Here is a 23,987-nt window from a genome sequence, read left to right on the forward strand (position 1 = left end):
CAACCATGGGACACCTAAACTTAACCATACAGTCTTTTGTTTAACCGCTTCAATGCCAAAAACTTGAAGTATGAAGCGTTTACTTCACGGTCCACCGCTATATTAAGAAGGAAAGTGTGAGATATATTGCTGCAATTAAACAAATAATTTGCAAAGAATGAAAGAAAAAATAACAGTCTTCAAAAATGAATTGTTAGGCACTCGTATGAATAATGAAATAGGTTTTGCCTGTTTGATCTGAGACAAAATCCACACTTCCTGCTCTGTGCAAAAATACATCCCAAACTTTATCCTTCCTTTTTATCACAAAAGTCCACAGACAGTGTTTCTGTGCTAAGCTACACCAACACAAAGAGGGAATCTGGTACTACAAAAACTGTTGCTTTAGAAGATACCCACTTGATTTTTGCTGAAGCCTCAAATTAACTTCGGATAGATTTTGGAATTTGTTTTTGCACAGAACGAGGACTGTGGATCGTGTAACCTATCACCTCCAGTGGAAACACATTGGAAATACATGTTTCCCCACTGCCAGTATAAATGGGGGGAAGCAAAACCTGTTTAAATGCTCATACAGGCACCTGACTATTATTTTAAGACTTGACCTTTCCTTTAATGGAGATACATATCTTGTTGTCCATATATCTTGGCAGACTTGCATATGGGTCCTATCCTTGTACTGAATGTTGACATAATTAGTGCCATGGAAGTTTTGACTGTACACAGCTTGTTGCCAGACACACTGAAGAAATATAAAAGGAATCATCTCATTTATCTTGGGGATTAAGAAAATCCAGACATGTGATCATCATCACGATATTTCCACTAGTGGATACAAAACATATGAAAATGACTCAAATTTTCATCTGATGAATAGAGACTAACATGCATCTCTCTTGAGGCCGTACAGGCCTTGCCATCATATGGTGTTATTGTTATATAACCGACATTTTCCTGCCATTCCGCCATAAAGACCTGCTCATTCTCTCTTCATCTCTCCTCTGTGAGCAATCTGAATGGTCGCACTGTGCGCACACCTCGGCTCTCTCAAATAACCCCGACCCGCCAAGTACACATTGGCTCCATGCAGTTTTGTTATGTGCCGTGGCACATCCAAAGGGCCCCTGGAGGCCAACAGGCTCCGTCTGCCTGCTGGATCCATTACATCCAAAAGCCTGATAGGGGGTCTGAGTGTATTTGGCTTGGCAGTCCGGCATTTGCTTCCTGCCTTGTTCACTGAAGCAATGTGTCAGTTTATTATGGGCTCGCCACACACCTCCGCCCTCCTGCGTCCAAGATTTGACGCATGATGTGAGCGGCGCTTTCCAGGAGGGCTGTTTTGTCATTTTCCTCTGCTCAGCATCTATTGAGGCTGAGATTTGTCCTCAATGTCATCAATGATCAGCACTGCAGTGAATATTTGGAATTGAGGCCACATTGATTGTTGATGTTGGACTTCATAAGCTGTGATAAAGCCATCTATTACTGAGTTTTATTGACTGCTTATGTAATATCCTGCTCTCAGGGGACAGTTTAGATTTCTGACCCTTCATCCTGCTTCTCATTGTGAAAAGAAAAGAAGCAGAATAGATTTCATTTCCTCTTATTCTTCCCATTGTATAATTTATAACCAATATAAAGCAGCAGTGCCTTAAAGCAGTGATGAATCAAATGAGCTTGAGTACCCCTTTATGCCACCCCTTCGATAGATGGAATGGCCTTCATAGAATTTCAACAGAAATTCAAGGCAAGTAAACACAGTGGCTGTGTGTTTACTTGGGATGGCAGTTTCACAGCATTTCAACCATTTATCTGTCGTTTAGCTAACAATTTAGATTTCTCTGCTACATTGCTGACTAGTTTTTCTTCAGCCTAACTTACACTTTACTGAGTTACCAGGTACAGCCTGATAACTGCAGAAGTAAATTCCTCGGGTTGGGACTTACTGGCCCGAAGATTAGAAAGAAAAAAAAAGATTGCGACGGGAAAGTTGACAGTTCATTTTCTTGACGAGCAGGACAAATCTAGGTGGCTAAAGTGAAAGAGCAATGCTTCCTCTGCCTCATTACCACCACTGAGGTGCCCTTCAATGAGCACATTAACCCCATGGGGAGTGAGTGGAGCTGCTCGGTGGCCAATAGTTTCGCTGGGCAGCTTCCAAGTATTAAAGTGTGCAACTGTGTCAGAGTGAACACAACTTTCAAAAACTATTAAATTTAAATGTGTAGAGATGGGGAAAGAACAGCATAAATATCACATATGTATACGAAACAACGGTTTACTCGGAGGAAAACAGAGCTGTGTGATTTTGGAGAGGGTGGAAAGTGAGTCCCATCTTCTTCTTCTTCTTCTTTCTGTACATCATATGATGACTGAAGAGAGTTCTTTATCCATCAAATGACTTGACTTGAAATATTCTGGTGTGCAGATAATCAAAAAATAGAATGGTTTAATTTTGATGTGGTTAAAGTTGGACTACTCCTCTGATTCCTCCAGTTTTATATAATAAATGTTTCTGCCTGTGATTTTTTGTTGCTGACAATGAAGGTCTGAGGATTTGATTTTGAAAATTGATGGAGTTGGTCTCCTGTATTTTTGAACTTTTTTTTAGTGTTGTAATGAGAGCTCTTTATATCTGGCTTATATGAAGCTATGCTGTCTTGTAAGCCAATGTGGACTGTTTCATTCATCATGATTTTCTAGTGACACGCAAGCCTCTTCTGTGAAGAACACATCGCAGTGCAAGAATTCTGTGATAAAACAGCAACATTATGAGCTATTAATCATAATTAATAAATCAATCAGTGGTTGTTTATGGAGCAGCTTCAGGTCATTCATCTTGATAACTCGGGCTTATAGTCATTGATCTCAAATTTCTTTCTTCCTCGTGCCATGTGGTGTTTGACATTTCATTTATTTTCCTAAGGTTGATTTCCATGTGTTATTTTATATGGTGGGAATATCACAAAATACAAAATGTATAGTAAATGAACAGCAGAGCACATACTGCTCATTGTCATAATGAGCAAACATCAGTTACCATGTCTTCTCTTGCATCCTGTCATGTCAACGTTTCACCACTTGAGGGTGCAAGAAGACCAACCAGCCCATCATATCATCCTACTTTGTCATATTACTTCAGAGCATACAGGAGAGAAGTCTGGAAGCTCTTCTTGAAACTCTCACAGTGGTGTGTTGATCCACTGTGGTTAATTACCTCCCTGTTTCTGAAGTGCTGTATCATCTGTTCTTGCTGTCAGAAACTCTAAGTCACGCTGCTTATTGTGGCCACTCAAACTTCTAATTGGCAGATATAGTGGAGTTTCCACAAAATACTGGACCTGCTGCACACACTGCTGCGGTCGCCAGGCTGTCTGGGATGCAGCCATTTGGTGCCTGGTTTCAACACTCCATCAAATTTCATGTTATGGTAAAATTAATTTAATACCAAAAAGCAAGAGTACATCACACAGGGGATTTATATTTTCTAAAAACTGGGAATTGGCAGATGGAAGAGGCAGTGCTTATTGCACACTGATTTCACACATTAGGAATTAATAATGCAACCACACACACACACACACACATACACACACACACACACACACACACACACACACACAAATATCCTGTTCTCCACAACTATTTGCAGTGATGCAGTTTGTCAGGTTTAATTTTTTCACATTAGGAATCATTTACATTGGCGCCCTTTACCCGGCTGCTGCAGCCTTCTACTCTCCTGGGAGGACAGGGGTCTAATAACAGGGGGACCAAAATCGTATCAATGCATGAATTAACAACTGGACAAACTGATAAGCTTAAAATGACTTTACTGGACTGTGACTGCTTTAGTATTCTGACCAGGCAAAGCAGCTTTACCCAGATGCATTTTAACCACTAGATTATTTAGCACCACAGCTTAAGGACTTGTAAAATGTTTCAAACACTTTATATTTTGGTTTAAATCAAAAAATCTAAATCACCAAATTTGGAAATACAATTAATACAAATAGTATGCATTGTTGGTGCATTGTTGTTCCACTTAAAACAAGTATTTATTTTACCTGCATTATTTAGCTATTTTAGTATCTTTCTGCTTATAACAGTAGTGTTTGGACGTACCATACATTAGGTTTAACAATATGACGCTATGATACCATCCATCTAGGATCTTAAGTTAACACAACATCCATGTACTATGTCAGAGGATTGCATGAGTGACCTGTCCCATCTGTGCAGAGCAGCAGGGGTGCCGGAGCTGGTCCCAGCTGGAGACTGGTAGAGCCATGTGGCACGCTGGCACCCTTTTGACGGGACATGGAGCAGGCTGCATGTGAGGGCCCAGCTAAAAAAAAAGGAAATATTGTCTGAGCCCCAGAATTATGTTCCATTAATCATCAGACCTGAGCAATGGCTTGCTGCAAGTATGAGAAGCTGCTGCATTAGAATTTAATGGTAATGGATTATAAAACTATAAGACCACCCAGTGGTGTTTATGTTCCAACTTGTTGCTTGTAATGACACAGTGTTCACGGATTTGTTTTCACAGAAAGCCTTGATCACCCACCGCCACACGGTACATATAGCATCATGTAGTGTAGCGCTGTGTTAACACTGTAGCCTTAAGAGGGTGCTGGCTTTGAAAATGATTGTGTGGGTTGAATTTGCATGTGCTTACTCCTGCAGTCCAGACATGCAGTTCAGATGACCTGAAATTCTCCTACATGTGAATTTGTTTATCTGTCCATGTTAGCCTTGTTAGGGTTAAGGAACCCATCCACCGTGTGTGTGTGCTGTATATAAATTAGTGTGATCTCATTAGCTGTGACCTCAGGAGGAACTGTATAATTGGTTGAATGGGGTGTAGTGGTTCAATCCCCCAACTCTTCCACATGTCAGCGAGTTCTCGACTCTGAACCCCAGTTGCTTGAGTTGGCCAGGTCAGTGTTATTATGTGCCTGCAATGCAATAACATTGAAACACACGTTTCAATCTCTACAGAGGATGTTAATTTGAGTTTCATTCACGTTGTAGAGAATCATCCTAACTCTGACCACAGTCACTGCAGGTATCCCTCAAAAAGCTCTTTGAAACTCTGAGGACTGGCCAAAGCGACCTCACAGTCATGGTCAGTTAACTCTTAGCCTTTTAACTCAGGTAGCTCCAAGGTAAATCAACACAGTGTATTTGCTTGTACTTGTGTGTGTGTATGTTGATGTGTGATTGTTTGCGTTTGAAGGTTAAGCTTTGGCAGGTCCTACCACCACGCGCACACATACATTGACGGACACACAAACACCGTCTCCACTTTATGACCGCAGTTTTGGACGCATGGTATTGCAGATCAACTTCTGTTAGGGCATGTGCATGTGTGTATACATGTACCATTGCTATAGTTGAGGGGACAAACTTAGGTTTGAAACCATGACTGTGAGGTCGCTTTGGCCAGTCCTCAGAGTTTCAAAGAGCTTTTTGAGGGATACCTGCAGTGACTGAGATCAGAGTTAGGATAATTCTCTGCAACATTTATGAAACTCAAAGTAATGTCCTCTGTAGAGATTGAAATGTGTGTGATGGATACGCACCAAGCAGCAGGCACATTCAAAATTTCTTCATTTTCATTACATAACTTGTCTTTTGAATGCATTTTCATATCTGCACTGTGTCTTATTATCCCCAATCCTGTCTGCAGGGCTCTACATTTATTATATTTGACTTTATTCGACTGGGTTTGTAACTTTATACTTTACAGTACTATTGTCCAGTAGTGAGTGGTTGACGTATTACGCAAGTAGAGAGAGGTGATAATGTTACTACTGTGCATTTGAGCTTAGTTTCCAAGACACCTGAGAAACCGCCATGGTAGCAGTGTGTCTTACCAGGCACGGGCCTATTAGAGAGCAGGATAATGACAATAAGAGCACTCATTACAAACATAATGGTAATCAGCTTTCAGGTCATTATCTATCATACTGCTTGCAGTGAATTTTGGGCAACGAATTCAATGATATGCGGCATTTGTCTATATAAATTCCCTTTTTTGGAATCTGTCACTATAAAAATAAAGAGTCACCCTCATTAGATTCTCCCCCTCGCTGTGATCAAGATTCAAATCCTCACATATCAGCAACAAAATCCAAAATAAGATGGAAAAAGTGGCGTATAAGTCATAAGAGAGGTAAAACCAGGACAGGCACCTTTTGAACTGTTTTCAGCTCAGATGGCAGAAGGTGAAGCGGAGTCATCACTGAATCCCTGCTGGAGTGTTACAGACAGGAGATTGGCGCATCTGACATGAATTTGTGCCTCTGCAGCTGCATATCTCCACTTATCACATAGTGGCGTCTTTGCTGAACAACTATCTTCCTTCTTTTTTCAAATACGCTGAGTGGCAGAGAGACAGATCCTGCTATCAGGGACACAAGAAAAATCTACTCTAAAAATGAAATGCTATCTTGCATTCTAAGGGCTATTTCGCTCTTTGGTGCTGGTTCTCATAAACACTTTATTCAATCTTCTTCAATAATGACACTTGAGTGTTATAATATACATGTTGCTACTGAGTATTAACACTAACTCAGTTGGGAATTCACACAATTATCAATAGTATGTTGAGTATTAAAACTGTACAGTCTATTTGATTTATTTCTTTGTTAGTATTTCTATTCTTTTACGATAGTTAAGTGGTCAAATGGTATTATTGATGCCTATTTTGAAATATTTCCAGTATTGCAATTAAAGTAGTATTGGACCATTTAGCAGCTTAAGATATGAGCATAATGTGCATAATGATTGTGGCTTTGCAAGTGTTGCAGGTCTCTTATTTTTATTCAACTGTTTTGCGCATTTTTTTTATTTTCTAATTTTCAGCCTATGGTAATGTTTTTTGTTGAACAGGAACCCTTCCCTTTTGTTTATTTGCGTGCGCTCTCTTCCACTTTTTCAGTTAGTAGTACTCTATCCATCTACCTAACTCATTTCCACCAGCAAAGAGAGTGAAATTAGAGGTGTTGAGATATCTTAGAAAAAATGTAAAAGCTATGCAAGGAATTAATATTGGTTTGATCGCAATCACGAGTTGTGGCTAAACACTTGCTAATTGATCATCGCTCACTAATTTAGGGAAGGTGATGTGATGGACAGTCTATAAGATTGTTATTTAGGGCTATTCAAATATCTTGAAGTTTTGTACTTGTAATAATACATCTTTATGCTATTACAAACCATGACAAAATATTATCAGAATTAAAAATGTTATGTCAGCTTATTGCCTGTTCACCTGCTTATTTGCTTGATCACTGGTTGTAATCTGTGTTTCTGAAATATTTCTTTTAGATATAATGAATAGAAAGACTGTGTCCAGCTCCACCTTAACACGGAGGACCCGTGTAGATGTAGATAAACGACTTCAACAAATTAAGGATGACTGCACAAACAGAGAGGGACCTTGAAGATATCAGTGGAGGGTTTTTTGAAGAAAGTCGAAATTGTACAGATAATCTGACATGTTCAGACATTGCAACTGGAGTAGTGTTTAGTGAGGAGGAAGGTGTCGATCCGTTCCAGAGCCTATGATACCTCCAGGACAGATCCAGTGCGGGGTCAATTTGCTATCAGGGAGGTAAGATAGGTAATAAAAGTTCGATCTTAGAAGCTATCGTCTATATGGGGATATAGCGGTATAGCTTTATTGCAGATCAACTTCTGTAAGGGCAAGTACATGTGTGTATACATGTCTTGCTGTGGTTGTGGGGACACATTTGTTCTTTAAGAACACGCACCAAGCAGCAAGCACATTCAAAATTTCTCCAGGAACTTTCTAGTTATAGTATATAATTCCACTAATCTCTCATTGTAGCCCTGTGTAATGTCAGCTAAAGGTAACACTTGCACAGAGCCTTGTGCAGATTTATAGTGTGTGGGCTGGATATAAGGCTCTTCTGAGACCTGTCTGGGAAGCCAGTAAAGATTTGAATCTGATTACTAAGCCCCCTGTGTTTCAGGTATATACTAATGGACTCCTGCTTCTGGTTTGCTGTGCAGCATTAGAGCTGCCCACACTCGGCTCTGAACAGTGTTTTCTGTAATGGTTTTTGTTGATGGCTGTTTGTTGATGGATTAGCAATGATGTGATTATAACCATATTAATTCCTCATTGTTAAAAATAGAAATCCTTATGCACAGGCAAAAAACAGAATTCAGGGCATTTGTTATATTTTAATGGGAAGGTTAGATAAGGGAGGTTGTTGGGTGAAACAGGTCGGGCGTTGCAGTGATATTTGCTTTGAAAATATGCTGTGTTTCATTGCTATGCTTAATTTGCACACGCCCAGGAGGATGGTAATCATGACCCGCTCTCAGTTGTTTACTAGTTGCATGCTAGCTGAGACACTGATTTGGCCTTGCACTGCTATAACTGTCGGGCTCATGATGGACAGTTTAATGAAAAGGATTCAAATGGATGCAGCACAGCCAGAGATATATCACCTGTTTTTATTCGATGCATTCTTCGTCCTTGTCAAAACCTGGTGCCTACATTACCCACAATGCAACTCACAATTTGGTCGGAGATTTGATTGTTTTATGCTAGTAGTGGCTAATGTAGCCTTGACTGTCAGAGAAAGACAGGTCTGCTAAACTCACTGCTGACTCATCACCCGGTCTTTAATTTCACTGTAGCCTGCAGACCCAAGTGACATCACTTGAGGCAGTTAATCAGAGAACTTTGTTCCACATAAGCAGTAGTACTGCTCATGACCTGTAATCAGACTTTGATGTGGAAAATTTCTGAAATCGCCCCTTAGAGGAAAAACTGCAGCCATCCTGTCTCACCTGCTAATTTTCCAGTTATGATAGTCTTAGTTTTCAAGAATGCCTTTACACAATCCTCAGCTTTCAATCAAATGTGGGCAAATGCACTAGTTTGTTTGCCTGTTGTCAGCTGGGATTGGCTCTAGCTGGATGAAATACAGCCAATTATCTACAAGGATTTTTTTAAATGATGGCAGAAGTGCAATGTTAATGTTGTCAGCCGTTTTTAAGAGTTAGGGTATTGGGGTACTGCCCCACTTCTTACTGGCCAACACAGCATGATTTTTATTCTCTATGTTGTGTTTAACCTTTTAGATTGAGGTCAGAAAGCAGACAATAATAGAATGCATGAGGCTGTTGAAATATTTAGGCCTGTGAAAACGGTCTTGACCTGACTATGAAGATCTTCTATTTTCTCTACACTCACAGGCCTCCATGCCTCAAAATCACCTGTCAAAAGTGTCACCACATGAGACTGCACAGCCGTTAACTTTATAGTGTCCGGGATCCTCTTCCTGATGTCCATCCCATGACTTCTATATCACTTTCCCCTCAACTGGATTTTTGTGTCAACTGCAGCACTTTTTTTTTTTTTTTTAACAACTGCAAGAAACGTGACATTTCCACAACCTTTAAAGATCATATTTGACATGCAGGGTTAGCATGCCAAAGGTCGCCCCACAACTGGCAGCAAGAACCTAAAAATATGTACTGCATATGATGACAAAACAGTGGCACTGCAGAACAGTTTTTAGTTTTCCTCCCCAACCACTTTAGATTTGAGGTTACATCAAGGAAGATATTTTTAGTGCCAAAACACATCCTTTATCTTAGTCAACACTTACCCTACTTTTTAAAATGTACAGAGCATGGTGTGAGGTAATCTAAGGCTGCGACAGAATTTATACTGGAGCTGGGATGTGTATTTCACTAAGACGTCATTAACTGGATGAAAATAGCACAGAAAGGAATGAACATTTAAAAGATAATAAATTACTAACCATCTTAAACTGAATTTCCAGGATACGAGATCCAGTTGTCTCATAAAAAAGATATTTATGTAAAATGTTGTTAATAGTGATGTTGCTGCCATTGTTTTGACATTTTATAAGGTAATTAAGTTCGTATTTGTTTATGTTTGATAATAATTCTCAGGATTCACGATTAATTCAGGATTTACACAAACGGAAAAAAAACAATATAAAAGAGGAGATGTGCAAATCAAAGAACACATAAACACACAAAACATAAAACATAAATTAAAGCATGGCAGAGGAGTAAAAATCATTTAAAGCTTATCTCTGTGATAGTCATTCCCTGCCCGAAATCAGAACAAAAACAATTTGTGGCCATGCTGCTTTATACATGGACTCATCTCAACATTTTCCATTTAATAAAAAGTATATATAAATGTTACATTTCTTTGCATTCTGTCCTGTTTTCTCTTCCCTTCTGCCTTTTCTATTAAACATCTTGATTAGGAAACATTTCTGTTTACATACCAAGAGTATATCTTCTCTTACCGTCAGGGGGGATGACGTGTTAAGGCTGAGGATCACTTACATGGGAGCTGCGCAGCATGCCTCATTGTTGTGACATGTGTTCGGCAGGAAGTCCCCAGAGACAGCTGCAGGCGGCTTAGTGTGTCATTGGCTGGCTGGGTGGTAGACCGGCTCCCTGGCATGTGAGAGGACTGACAGCTCAGGAGAGTTATCTGCCTTACCTTCCCTCTCACATGACCACCATACTGTACTGTAAACTACGTCACCCATCCCTTTCCGAAATGATGGGTGATTGATGATGATTCCTAGTTTATATTAGGAATCTGTTTTACACACCTTTTCTGAACTTTTCTTAGCGCTCGTCTTTCAAACAAAAAACTAATGATGAGGACATACTGTATGTTGCATTAACAAAAAAGGTCCCAGGCTTATGATTAAATGGCAGGTCTTTCATTTATACGTATGCAATGTCAAACTCCAGTACATTCCAGGATGTGTTAGAAACAAGTCATTCAAGAGTCGCCTGGCTTTTGTACAGATTTATTAGCGTGAGTACAGGAATGCTGAAATGCTGTATGCATTCACTAGACCCAGCTGTTGGTTAAGAAATAGATCCACTGCATATTATACATAACTTCTTTAAAATAACATAATCTGTTTCTACATGGCAAATACACAAGAGACAAATGAAACAGACAGTTATTAGGTTGGTGGAAGATATATTTTAGTGATGATTGAGGATGACTGGTTCCTCTTGTATCCAGGCTTTAGATGAAATTGATATGGGCTGTTTTTGTTGGGACCCTCTATACTTTGTCACTTTTGATGTATTGCTTTTAGAATAATTACTTTTCTCTCTTTTACTTCTTTTCCTACACGGTTCCTCATTTCAAATGCTATCTGCATCTCAAATTATGCCAGATTCATGACAGCTCCCATTACTTACTTGAGTTTCTGAGTCAAGAAATGGTAGTAGTATTCCATATTACAGTTATTAAATTAGAAAGATTTTAGACTTTGATTAGCTGTCAACTATTTAGAGCAATCCACCGCAGACCACAGACCAATGTAACATAAATACCCACCCATATTTTCCACTTTTTATTCTTCTTGTTGACGCAAATCAAGAAAGAAATGCAAACTCTTTACACAAAAGACCTGTTTACGGTCCAGGAGATAGCCTGTCAGCAGTTTTTTTTTTCTATCCTCACAGGCTTCACTAAACCCTTGACCTCCTGAAAATTTTGGATTTTACAGCTGAATGACTCAGGTGGCCCCAGGCGGGCGGGTGCAGCCGAGCTGCCAGGGTCATAAAGTGGCCAAATGAGAGCTGCTAGCCAAGTGTTTGGGTCTCTCTGTTGATTCTGCGAGGGTATGTCCAGGACATTTCAGAGGATGAAACTATAATCATCACAGTCGGACCTTAAGGTAAGTCTCAGCTACTCTTATCTGGATAGTTAGACGATCTATTTTCTGTCTACCTCAAGACCTCAGAGTCCTCTCTTAGTGGATTAACTCTGAGGGCCTTATCGGAGGGGAGCGCAGCAGCTGCTTCACCTGGTCTGTCTGTCTGTGTCTCTCTGTCTGTCTGTCCGTCCATCTATCTATCTATCTAGACAGATCTATCTGGACAGAGATATAGATATAGATATTCTGTAGCATCATGAAAATTTCAGAGACAGGAAAGAAGTGATGGAATGGGTGAGAGGGAGCTGACAGGGTCAGGACAGACAGTAATGGATATTTGGACCCCTCTGGTGAAAATGTGAAATGGTGAAGACGAATGAATGTAGCTGCCAACACTTACAGGGTGCCCTCAGTATAACAGAGAGGAAACCCCTTTACCTACAGAGTAACAGAGAATCACTCACACAGTCAATAACAGGGCTGAGTGATGTGTCCGAAATCATTGTCACAAGGTGAAAGTTCGTTATTGACCTTAGAAATAGTTTGACAAAAAGGCCCTAACTTTAAACATATGACTTGGTCTTCATCACAAGCATCCATCTACTGATGAAAACCGAGAAGCTGAGATGTGCTGTAGTTGATAGCTGCAGAAGCTCAAAGTAAAATATGATACGTAATAGTAAGTTGTTTCACTCTTATGCAGTTGATCAGACAACAAATTTGTAAAACATAATGTGCAATAATCCTATTGAATTATCACCCATCCAGTCAATGATTATTTATAAGGATGTTTTAAATGATGATCATTCACTATTCTCTAAAAGTAAAAAATCACTGGACATTTGCAGAGATCAAATCTAGAAAAGAAAATATTTGCAGAATGCTGAAAAGTTGATATTTGGCCTTTACAACCTATTTAATTCATTTGTAGATACTGTAATTATAACTTGCACCCACACATATGAAAGTCTCGTCCAGCCTGGCCTATCAGCTTGCAGTAAATGAATATGTGCAGAGAAATGCACAGAACATACACAAAAACGTAAATCCTTCAACTGAAGCTCATCAACATGAAGGGAAGGAAGGTGAGACTCGACATACTCTTGAGCCACCAGGACACATGGTTGCCTGCTCATGGTCTAAACTCACACCAGTGACACAGTAACTTAGAGGCCACTGATAGAGTCTCGTCTCAACCTCAAATTGAAACCAACAGTTTCCTTTGGCACCACAGTTTGTCAAATGGAAGCAAAGGTGTGTGAGGGGAGTCTTGCATTTCAGGCTGAAGAGATAGTGGGATGAATCACTCGGGTGGGTGGGGGTTTTGTCACTAAGGGGAGGAGGTTTAACTCCATGGAGCAGTCAAGTACAATGTCGTTCAGAGCAGAAAGCGGTGACAGCCAGTAGTTTAAGGGCAGCCTGCGGGGAACAGAGCGGTGTGTACTGATAAAGCAGAGGAGGCACAGACACCTGGCACGAAGTTGCTGCACTGAGGCAGAAGCACAAATCTTGGCTAAGGAGATAAAAGATGGGAGTGTACAATGAACAAGGGTAAGGCTATTGATCCTAATTTAGAGACTCTGTGCAGGTGCAGTACATTGAAGAGATGTGAGTGAACTTTGAGGCTGGTTTTGCATAATTTAGATTAATTTGACATCTTTTGTGTAATTTCTGTACTATAATTTTCACTTTGGGAAAACTGTGAGGTGATATATTTCTGAATTAATCAATAAAATAAGTAGTGTAAATCCTTCATAGTTAATTCTAAATAAGACATGCATATTATGTTACTTGTGAAAAATGATAGGAACCTAAAACATTTTTAAATATTTGTCTCTAATTTGCTTGATGATGATGTTTGCTTTAGTTAGCCGGTCCCTTAAAAGAAAGTCATAACTTCAAAATTTGTCCACATCTATTTAATTTTATTTTGTGACCGTATGTCACAGAGCAGCCGTGGAGGAACCAGAGGCCCGCCATATGCTGATCCAAAAGAGCAAAGGAGGGTCCCCCCGCCATCGCCCCGTGTCAACCCGCCTCCCCCTCCGCACACGGCTCAGCAAACGTCCCGCCAGAGACTTCTCCACTGACATGATGTTTGTGGGTCAGTTCCCGTGTTCGTGTAGATCTGCCAGGGAGAGTTTCTCATTTTAAAGGCAGAACTTTTACTTTCAAGACCAGTTTTTTTATTATGAAGAGTAATAAGAGACATTAGAAATAAAAGCAGGAACCATATATATATATATACACATACATACATGTATGTATGTATGTATGTATGTATGTATGTATGTATGTATGTATGTATATATATATACATACATACATATATGAAATTATTTTAAAGGGGCACTCTACTCAGCCTCTGAAAATAGTTCCTAAATTAGTTCCTCTGTGGCTCTGTGGCTTTCTGCAGTCTGGGAAAATGAGTCTGATGATGTCATCAGGTTTTTTCTCTGCTTGAACTTTCCATTTCATGTGTTTCTTATTACAAATTTTGTGGAAGTCCACCACAATGGTCAAACGTAAATATAAAATAAGTCGATTGTGACCTTTTTCTTAGCAGATATTTTGACTTAGTCACAGTATGAAAAGGGCAGGCGTTACTAATAACATTACTAATAACATTAATGATGACGCTGTTCTTCCCGAGTGTCCCAGTAAGGCATGTCAGTGTGAAGTGAGTCAGCATGTGCAATGTGGTTTCTGTATGGATACCTAAATGTCTAGAGACTGCTGTGCTCATCTCTTACTGTAAAGGCTCCAGTATCTATCACATGCTCCAGTAGCATGTGATAGAGAAGATCTGCTGTTAATATCTAATGTTTAGTTCGTTAGATAACATATAATTCTTGCACAGCTTCTGTCTCCTGACGAGGTTCTTAATTATTATTTACAACACAGTTAATAATGAGAATTATTATCGGTACCACCGTTAACAATGCTCAGCCAGTCCTGACAAGACAGAGAATGATTCCATAGAGCTTCTATGTAAACAAATCTTCATCTAGTGTCCAATCAACTGTACATCCCCTCCTAATCTGCCTTCAGGTGCAAGACTGTGAGCTCAAATAGCTTCTATGCAAAGACAGGATAACATATTGCTACTCCAAGGTGTCTCTGGAGCCTGTTTATCAAACAAAAGGGAGCTTGTATGGCTACTAATGAAAAGGCTAAACAGAGGTGGAACTCTCAGTCTTGAGGCAGAGATACATTAAAACATACAGATGCCTTCATACAGGGCACAAGCAGACACTGAAAAAGAATGAGAGATTTTGGACCAACTTGTTAGACAGCCCTCTCTACCACCATCATCACAACACAAAGTGAGTGAATACAGTTTAGGAAGAAAAGTGCTGAGCTCCAGAGGCCTGTTACTTCTCTGCCAAGGAGCATTGAAGCTGCTCAACACCAGACGGTTAATGTTGTTTTTTCCTTTAATTCGTCTTCCATCTGTGGATTTGCTGCCGAATAAATTAATCATCATTTTCAGTCCACTTTCATCACTCCTCTTTCTGCCAAGGATGGCCATGGAAACCAGTCAAAACAGCCCAGTACTATTGGATCCATGCCTAAATGTGCTTTGTTTACTGCTTTTACAGAAAGATTTTTTTTTTTAAGTGAGAAAAGAAGCCTGAAGAGAAACATTTTCATTTTCATCCAAATGTATAATCATTTTTTGATTATACATTTGACACTAAAATTTCTTTTTGCAGTTGTGGCAGCACCATAAAGATAGGCCTAATAAAATAACGAGTGCCCTGCTCTGTTTTGGTAGTCGGGGGATGGACCCAGGACGACCCATCCTGCTTGGTAGAGCAGTTCTGTCCTGAGTACAACGAGTGGAGAACAGCGGCACGCATGGTCAACAACCGTGGCAGTGTGGCTGTGGGCAATCTGGATGGCAAGATCTATACAGTGGGTGGAGAAGATAACGTCCGATGTTACAGCAGTGTGGAGAGGTGAGAGACAGTGCAGTTTCAAAACGTCTTCCATTAAAATTTGTGCATAGTTATCTTACGGCTAATTTGGCAATTATGTTCATCTCCAAAGAACAATGTCAAATTTTCTCCCACGGTTTTATCACTTGAAGCTGTTTAAAGCAAAGGATTTTTTGCTGTAAGAACCTCACATGCTCCTTTGAATCTCATCTTCCAGTTATTATTACAAACATCAAACTGCAGTGGTTGTAATTGAAATTGTTTATTTTGGTTTATTTTTGATTTTCTGGAATAAGCTGGGTGCAGCTCTGATGAACCATTTCATTACCTCACACTGGTTATCAAAGTGGGTAAATGTGCAAGTAAGCATGTTGGAGGCGGGGTGACAGTTTCAAATGCCAGTCGTCTCACAACAAGTAAGAGCTGCTTTTGTAGGGCAAGGGCTGAACAAAGCGGTCCACACCAGGAAGCTATTGGACATGGAAAGACCTCTGGCCTTTTTCTTGTATAACTTATTACAAAGCTTCAATGAGATTACAGTACAAACATTTGTTTTACATTGTCATTTACATTTTTTGTTCAGTTTCCTGACCAAGATAGCAGTAACACAAGAGAATACAGAAAATAAAGGGCAAAAACAGGCATGGTGGAGCAGTGGTTAGTACTATTGCCTCACAGAAGTAATGTGCTGGGTTTGAACCTGCCGTTAGAGTAGGTTAATTGGCAACTCTGAATTCCCCGTATTGTGGGAATGGATGTTTGTCTCTATGTGTCCTGTATATGGCCTGTGATAGCTTGAAAATCTGTCCAGGGTGTACCCTGCCCTCACATAATGTCAGCTGGGATTGGCTCCAGCGCCCCTAAAAGTATGAATGAATGAAAAGGGCACAAAAGATTTATATGTCCAAAAAGACTTGGCTGTGACACTGTAAAATCAACCCTGGATATAAAGCAATAACCCAGTTTTGGGCAATGAAAAACTACAGCACACACAGAGGAAAACATAATGTGGGAGGCACATCATTTAACCCACTGACGGCCTCTTTAAAATAGTTGTGCTTTATCACTACATTTGTTAGAGGAAAGAAAAATGTATTTCTACGAGTTGTTGTTGTTTACATCACTGAACAATAGAGGTCAGCATTAAGGCAGAAATCAGATGTAGAGCTTTTGACATTACTGTAAACCCAAATTGTAACCCTGAGCCATTTTTATTAATGAGCAGTGGACCACCCAGAATCCCCTTTTTTTTCAGGATTTCCCTCATCTGCTCGTGTTGCCTGGGTATTTATTCCTCATAGGCATAGGAAAGTCAAAAATAAACACACATATACCCTGCTCTCCTGTAGCACATTTTATCCCACTTGCTCTCCTCCTACTATATCAGATGTCTCGAGAGGAGCTGGCTCAGTTCCCAATTCCCACAGTCACTCCTTAAATGAATGCTAGTCAGCTCACCCCATAATGATCATCCCCCAGCTGGCTGCAGACCAGTAGGGGAAAGACCTGCTCCAGACTGATCTGCTGTTAATGGTCTGAGTCAGCTAGCTCTCATTTTGGTTACCGGAGTGCACCCAGTCTCTGAGGGGTGGTAACAGCGCTGTTGTGACATTTCTGACGTCACTCAAGCAAAAACTTTGCCAATTAAAGGAAAGTGTTGTTTTGTGGGATCTGGGTTTTCTTCTAATGGCCTTGAACGCAGAGGAAACGATTTTTGATGGCCTCCCAGTGGAGAGGAAACATTCTGGCTGATGTTTACACAAACACTCGCACAATTAAAAATGCTCTCTCTCGGTGTGAATGTGTGTTTATGGGTGTTCCTCAAAAGCACACAGTGGCAAGCGTACAAAACAAAACACTTAAAAAATATATGTTATCTGTGAAAGCTTTCGTCTGTGTCAGTTCTAGTCAAGTTTTTATCACCAGCAGCTGATTTTACCCACCACCAACACTTTGACACCCCTCGCTCGTTGACCTCCATCATGCCAGGTACAGCCCAGACAAAGACAGCTGGAGTACAGATGTAGCACCCTTGAGCAGCCCCCGCAGCGGCGTGTGTCTGGTGGCGATGGACGGATACCTATTTGCTATTGGAGGACACGATGGCATCACTGCTATGAATACTGTGGAGAGGTAACTGTAGCTTGAGTGCTATTAAAGATCATTATCTTCTAGAATTAATTGTGAGTCCTCTTTTATAATCAATGGAAACAGATGAGATGATGTTCAAGACATCTGATTCACTTTTAACCCTTGTATTTATTATTTTCTCCATCAAATCCTGCAGTCAAAAGGTTTCTCTTTGGTTTTTGTAAAGAAGATGAACATGTTTAACACAGATTTTCATTTTTCTTTCATTCTTAACATCATCTGCTACTTTTTCCTTATTTGCTCCATAAGCAAAAACTTACCTTTTTTTAAAAAAATGAAGATAAAATGAACGTGGAATGAGTAGACTGTGTCTTATATCCAGAATGAAAGCAATAACGATCTTAATTACCTGACATTTCACATCACTTTGAAAGCAATCTGAAGTGGCTGACTCAGAGGAAGGAACAAAGAAATGATTCATTTGAGTTATGCAAAAATGTGAATGATTGACGCAATATTTGTTAAGTTGGTCCCACTAACCTTCAGGTCATTGTTCTAGGTACGATCCAAAAATGAACATGTGGAGCAAACAGGCAGCGATGCTGACCAGACGCACCAGAGCAGTGGCTGCTGTGCTGGGGGGTCACCTGTATGTGATCGGAGGGAATGACGGTGACATGGCTCTGCGCTCAGGTGAGACATGTGACTACGGATTAAGGAACAGTTTATCTGACGTTAAACCTCAGGCACTCACATATTCAGTCAGTGCCTCCATTAATCTGTCAATCAGTTCTCCAATTAATCAATATACTGTTGAGTCTAGTGAAATTGCACATCATGGATTTCCAGAGCCCAAAGTGAGGTCTTCAAATTGCTTTTTTTAACAGCTCAAATCCAGAGTTATAGTTGGAAAATGTTAAAGATTGATTATATACGCACGTTTAAAAGGCCCCATATTGTATAGTGAGATATCCATGTGTTTTTTGATTATAAAGCAAGTCTAGGTTCTATATTAATACTGTGAAAGTATCAAAGCCTCAGTCCACAGAGAAGTGAACACAGCCTGTATTCAGAAACTGAGCCTTAAAACGAGCCGTCAGGCTGTAACTTTGTGATGTCACAACAAAGCATGCCATGCCCCAATCCCAGCCCAACTGGAGCCTCCATTCAGCCTTGCGGGATTTGGTTTCTCTGATGGTTTACCTGAAATCTGCTATATTTTTATTTGATCACTGAGAAAACAGTCTCTTCTGATTGGCTCACCGACTGAGATCTGAGCTCCAGAGAGAAGCCTGAGGGGGGGGGGTGTAAAACTACATTGAGATGGTTTTTGGTACTTAAAACCACAAATATATCTTATGGATATCAACACTTCAAATAAAACACTGGAAGAGTAAAAAATATGGGACCCTTTAATAGTCAGTTCTTGTTGAGTTCCTATGTGTTAATGTGACTTTGTACAACTGGCACAAATTATACAAAGTAACAAAGAATACAGGAATGCCACTCAGCAAATAGTTAACTGTTATTTTGTGAATTGACTTGTTCCCACCACTATTTTAAATAATCCCAGCTTTCTTTGACAGCTCTTTGAGGTCTGGCAGGACTGAAGTCAGACGTAGTGACAATGTAGTTTCTGCCTGTATCCCACATTCTCACACACACACACACACGAACACACGAACACACTCACGCACACACACACACACACACACACACACATACATACACACACACACACACACACACACACACACAAACACACACACACACACACACACACATTCTTAAACCCCTTGACCTTGCCAAAGATAAATGGGGGTTATGTTGTGCTGCCACTTGTCTGTTGACTATTTCAGTCTCTGTGAGAATTGTACGTCACTAAATTTCCCACAACGTTTTTTTAGGTTCCCATCAAGTGCTTTCGAAAAAACAGTTCAAAATTACAATATTTGTGGATCATTTTAGAGAGACTTTTATGTAAAAATAGACATTATATTCATATCATCAGGATCCTGCTTTCTGACAAACACTCTAAAATTGTAATAGATCAATATAACCTGGCCATTTTTCCAATATAAATATAAACACTGGCTGTCTGTAAGCTACCATTACTCATACAGAGTGTGTAGTCGTGTATTATATGGTATATATGGCCTCTGACATCTGCTGTCCTCTATATGTTCTCCAGTTGAGCGCTACAGCCCTGTAGATGGTACCTGGTCGATATGCGCTCACATGCTGAGTCCCAGGGAGAACGCCGGCTGCACCGTGTACCTGGGACGCATCTATGTGGCCGGGGGCAAAGACGAGCTCAACCTGGAGCTCTGCGCTGCTGAGAGGTTTGACCCCGACACCATGAGGTGGTCGCCCGTGAAACGCATGAGGAACAAGAGGAACAACGTGAGTAATGGATGACCATGACAGATCACATGTAAGGGCTCCACTCTGATTTCACGTTCAGGGTATATTTACATACAAATGATAAAAACAGGAAAGACGGAGACGAGATACGAGTGAGGAAAGGACATAATTTTCTTTATACAGATTATCTAAGATATTTAAGTAGATGTTTAGGGTCTCATTACCATCTTTGGATCCCACAGTCTAAATGTTTTGTATTGTATTTAAGGTTTTTGACCTGATGATTGTTATTACAAAGCTATTACAATAGAGGGAAAAAATAGTCAAATCTATTCTATTCAAACTTATTTGTTTTCTTTATAAAATAAAACACTTACTCTTGTGTTTTGTGCCTCAGACGTCCCTTGTAGTTTTCAATGGTGCCTTGCTGGCTGTGGGAGGCTCTGATGGTGTCACCAACCTGAAAACAATAGAAGTTTACAGCCATGAAACCAACACATGGAGGTAAGAGGAAACCTAATGCTGCCACATCCTCAATGCTGCTTAGTGCTCATTGCTGTGGTGTTTTTTTTTTGTTGTTGTTTTTTTTGCTGGAATTCCCCAAAAATCACTCATCATTCAAATAACACCCAAAGAAACAAACATACATTTGTTTCTATTCCATTTTATTGTTATTTGCAGGAAACATAAAAGCCATAATTATGCTTTAAGAAACAGGCCGAAATGATTCATAATCAGTTAGCAGTGGCAAGCCATAATGTGCAAATGTATTTACATGGAAACAAGAAGTACAAAAGATACAATATATTTGTATCTAAACCCACAATCAGTATTTTAGCAATAGGGGTAGCATCTACACCAGGGGCCTCCACCTTTTTTTACTCTGAGAGCTACTTTGACTAAATAAAATGGACTGAGAGCTCCTTGTGTCTTATAATACTGATTACATTTATTCACACATTGTATCAAAACATTCAAACGTATCTCCAAATCAAAACAGATGAATAAGATAATTTAACAAGTCATCAGACATCAATATCAAAAATTCACATTTTGTACCAAAAACAGCTGAAACTCACATCAGTGGGTTTCAAAAATCCGAGCTATCATTCAGCCAAACCTGAGCACACTGACATGATGACAACATTGCAAATAAATGTTCATAAATCTGCTTAGAAATCAGAGAAAAAGAAGCTCTTTAGTAAGTAATACAGTGATAGTTGTCAGCACATTCAATGCTACATAACAAACAGGAACAAATAGCTAATTCGGTACACTTAAAACGTGGGCTTAACTCACTTACTGTAATGCATGTCAACATATTTCCAGTTTCCTGGAAAAGTAGATTTACTGAGTGAAGCTGTGTTGCTTAAAGTTCGTGCTATGCATCCATGGTTTGTACAGACTATATTCTCAGCATCTTTGGGTGAGCCGCCTGTTGGAGACCCCTGGGGCCGGTTTCACAAAGGTGTCTTAGGCTGGTCTGTAGTGTTGGGTCTTCCTTTTGCTCATAGATTAGTCTAATGCAAGTAACTTTAGGCCCCAAATATTAGACCCTTTACCCCAGGCTACCTCAGGTCTAAGACCAATGTAAAGAGAAGAGCGTTATCACCCAATGTAATTGCTCCAATTAATTAAAATATAAATGTAACGTTTAATGTAATTAATGTTACAGATTACTGTCTATCTTTCCATTGTGATAGAGTTGTCAAATAAACTTCAAGCTCAGTACAAAAAATACTTTACATCAATACAGTCTGCTGCTTACAGTCAGACAAATAGAGCCACTTTGTGATTCATGCACCAGGCTTTATGCAGCCTATGTACAGCTTCTATATATTATATATGCCTTCAGGCTGCTCACTGAATCTGAGTGCTTCGCTGTCTGAGTCTCACTGTTTCCCTCTCCATCTGTTTTTAGACACTTTGGAAGCATGAAGAGCAAGCATCCGGGAGGGAGAGTGGCTCTGCTGTGCTGAGACTAGACAATGTTCATATTATATGAACATGAAGGAAAAAAAAAAAAGGTGTTAGAGAGAAATAGCCCTAATGGATGTACGCCGGGCTCCAGGACACATTGTGATATGGTTTAAGTAAGGCAGCATAATGACTGAATAATTAAGGAGTTCACTCCAAAACGAGACATGCCTGCATTAGTTGAAGCTGGCAACCGCTGTTACAAAACGACTGTGAGCATTACAGCACATTATAGGCTACCAGGTTACCATTAAATTTACTGGTCTTTTTTATGTCTCTACCTTACAAAGCAGAAATATTCTATTCAGATTAATCAGTGGCAAATACATTTCAGGTTGCCTATGAGCAGATCAAGTTTTGGATTGACAGCCTTCAAATACAGAATGAATTTGGCACTGACCTTATATTTGCACAAAGATAATCAGAATGTGAAACAGGACAAAGTGATCTAGTGTTTTAAGGGATAGTACATAAGTACCACTTGTAAATATTGAGATGTGATACTCAGTCATCATTGTACTGATTAATGTGGCGCAACAGGCATGAGGCAAAGACATGAAATGAATGTTAACGTGGATTTAATGCAGGTAATTAGTTTAAGAAGGTTCAGGATTTGGATGTGAAAGAAATACTTATACAGTAGCTAGGATGACTGCATGAAAGTAGTCATTTTAGCCTTTATATATTGTACGATGCTTTGAAGGTGAAAAACTCAGGTGGCTGTTGGAAGTGTAAAAGGTGTACTGAATGTTAAACCGACCACGGATCCTTTAAATAGGGATATTGAAGAAAAAAATATGTTGTACGGGAACCTTCTTTAATCGCTTCAGTCAGTTTGAGACATAATTTTAGTCTTTCTTAATTCATTTCTTAATTTCTTTCTTTTTTTCTTTTCTTTCTATGTAGATGTAAATCATATGACACATTATGTGTGTGCCTCAGCTCCTGTGAAATTCTGTGTTGCCGTTGCACTGCAAATGACCCACAGCAGTAGAGTGTAAACAAATTTCATCATAATTCATCGTTTAGCTTGTGTAAACATGACGAAATGGGATGGAAAAATAACCAAATCAGCTGGATCAAGTTATGGAGAAGAAATCTCGTTGGGACTAAAGATCCTGGGTGAAATAAGCCAATGAGTGAAATCTGACTGCTGGCATGGGAAAGCATAAGTAGCTGTGTGGGCTTTAAAATGATGACGCTCAGAGCTCTTTCCCCTGGAGAATAATAGGCTGAAATGTGGAGAGGCTGAGCACAAGGAACGCACGTAGAGCAACACGGATTTTCCGGAGAGACACACAGCAGCCAGCTCCGTCTCTCCCACCAGTCCCTCTGCGCACATAAAAATGAATATCTTTTTCAATTTGAGAGGAACAGTTGTGAGGCAAATAGCAGAAGACAGAGCTCTTCCAGGTATGTTTTAACAGAAAAATAATATGTGTTGCCTATTGTGATATTGTGAAGAAGACTTTGCATGTTGTGTTGATTCCATCACTGCTGTTGGATTTTGTGAAGTTATGAGAAATTGAATAAATAATAATCTGGGGACTGATTCCAGTGCAGGTTTTTTTTTTAGGTAAATGTATATACTGGTCATTTAAATCCTTGGTCTGTAAGATTATGTTTTAGTGACTAGTATGGTTGATTTCTTCATTCACATGTAGCCTACACATACAGTAGACTAACAAAGTTGCACTTTCTACCTCTTACCACCAGATGACTCTGACAGATGAGGATATTGTGCATACACGTGATTGACAGAAGTATTTAACCCCATATGACATTTCTTATAAAGCAGAAGGAGTCTTTGTTTGTCTAGACATAAACCCGCTGTCTTACAACTTTAAATTCAAAGACAAGCGTGATTTTATTTGGCAAATGGTGTGGACAAAAC

At 39.8% G+C, this 23,987-nt stretch overlaps 2 protein-coding genes across 20 annotated transcripts in view; both read left to right on the forward strand.

Annotated features, from left to right (window-relative positions):
• Positions 1-15,504: 15,504 nt before the first annotated feature.
• si:ch73-29c22.1 (kelch-like protein 20) lies at positions 15,505-23,639 on the forward strand. Its single transcript, XM_056375754.1, has 6 exons — positions 15,505-15,682; positions 17,651-17,794; positions 18,312-18,445; positions 19,944-20,155; positions 20,514-20,620; positions 22,038-23,639. The coding sequence occupies exons 1-6, from the start codon at positions 15,582-15,584 to the stop codon at positions 22,093-22,095; spliced, it is 756 nt and encodes a 251-aa protein (XP_056231729.1). The 5' UTR covers positions 15,505-15,581; the 3' UTR covers positions 22,096-23,639.
• The window catches only part of LOC130169216 (potassium channel subfamily T member 1-like), an 80,334-nt gene continuing 79,482 nt past the window's right edge, over positions 23,136-23,987 (forward strand). For 4 of the 19 annotated variants that reach the window (XM_056375737.1, XM_056375731.1, XM_056375734.1 and 1 more), the window contains exon 1: positions 23,139-23,506. In XM_056375737.1, the coding sequence (XP_056231712.1) occupies positions 23,440-23,506 (67 nt within the window). In that variant the 5' untranslated portion in view covers positions 23,139-23,439. Of the gene's footprint in view, positions 23,507-23,987 lie in introns of all 19 variants that reach the window. The other 15 variants (XM_056375727.1, XM_056375728.1, XM_056375735.1 and 12 more) reach the window with 13 other exon arrangements.

This window comes from Seriola aureovittata, chromosome 5 (assembly GCF_021018895.1).
Source record: "Seriola aureovittata isolate HTS-2021-v1 ecotype China chromosome 5, ASM2101889v1, whole genome shotgun sequence".
In the NCBI taxonomy this organism is placed as follows: Eukaryota; Metazoa; Chordata; class Actinopteri; order Carangiformes; family Carangidae; genus Seriola; species Seriola aureovittata.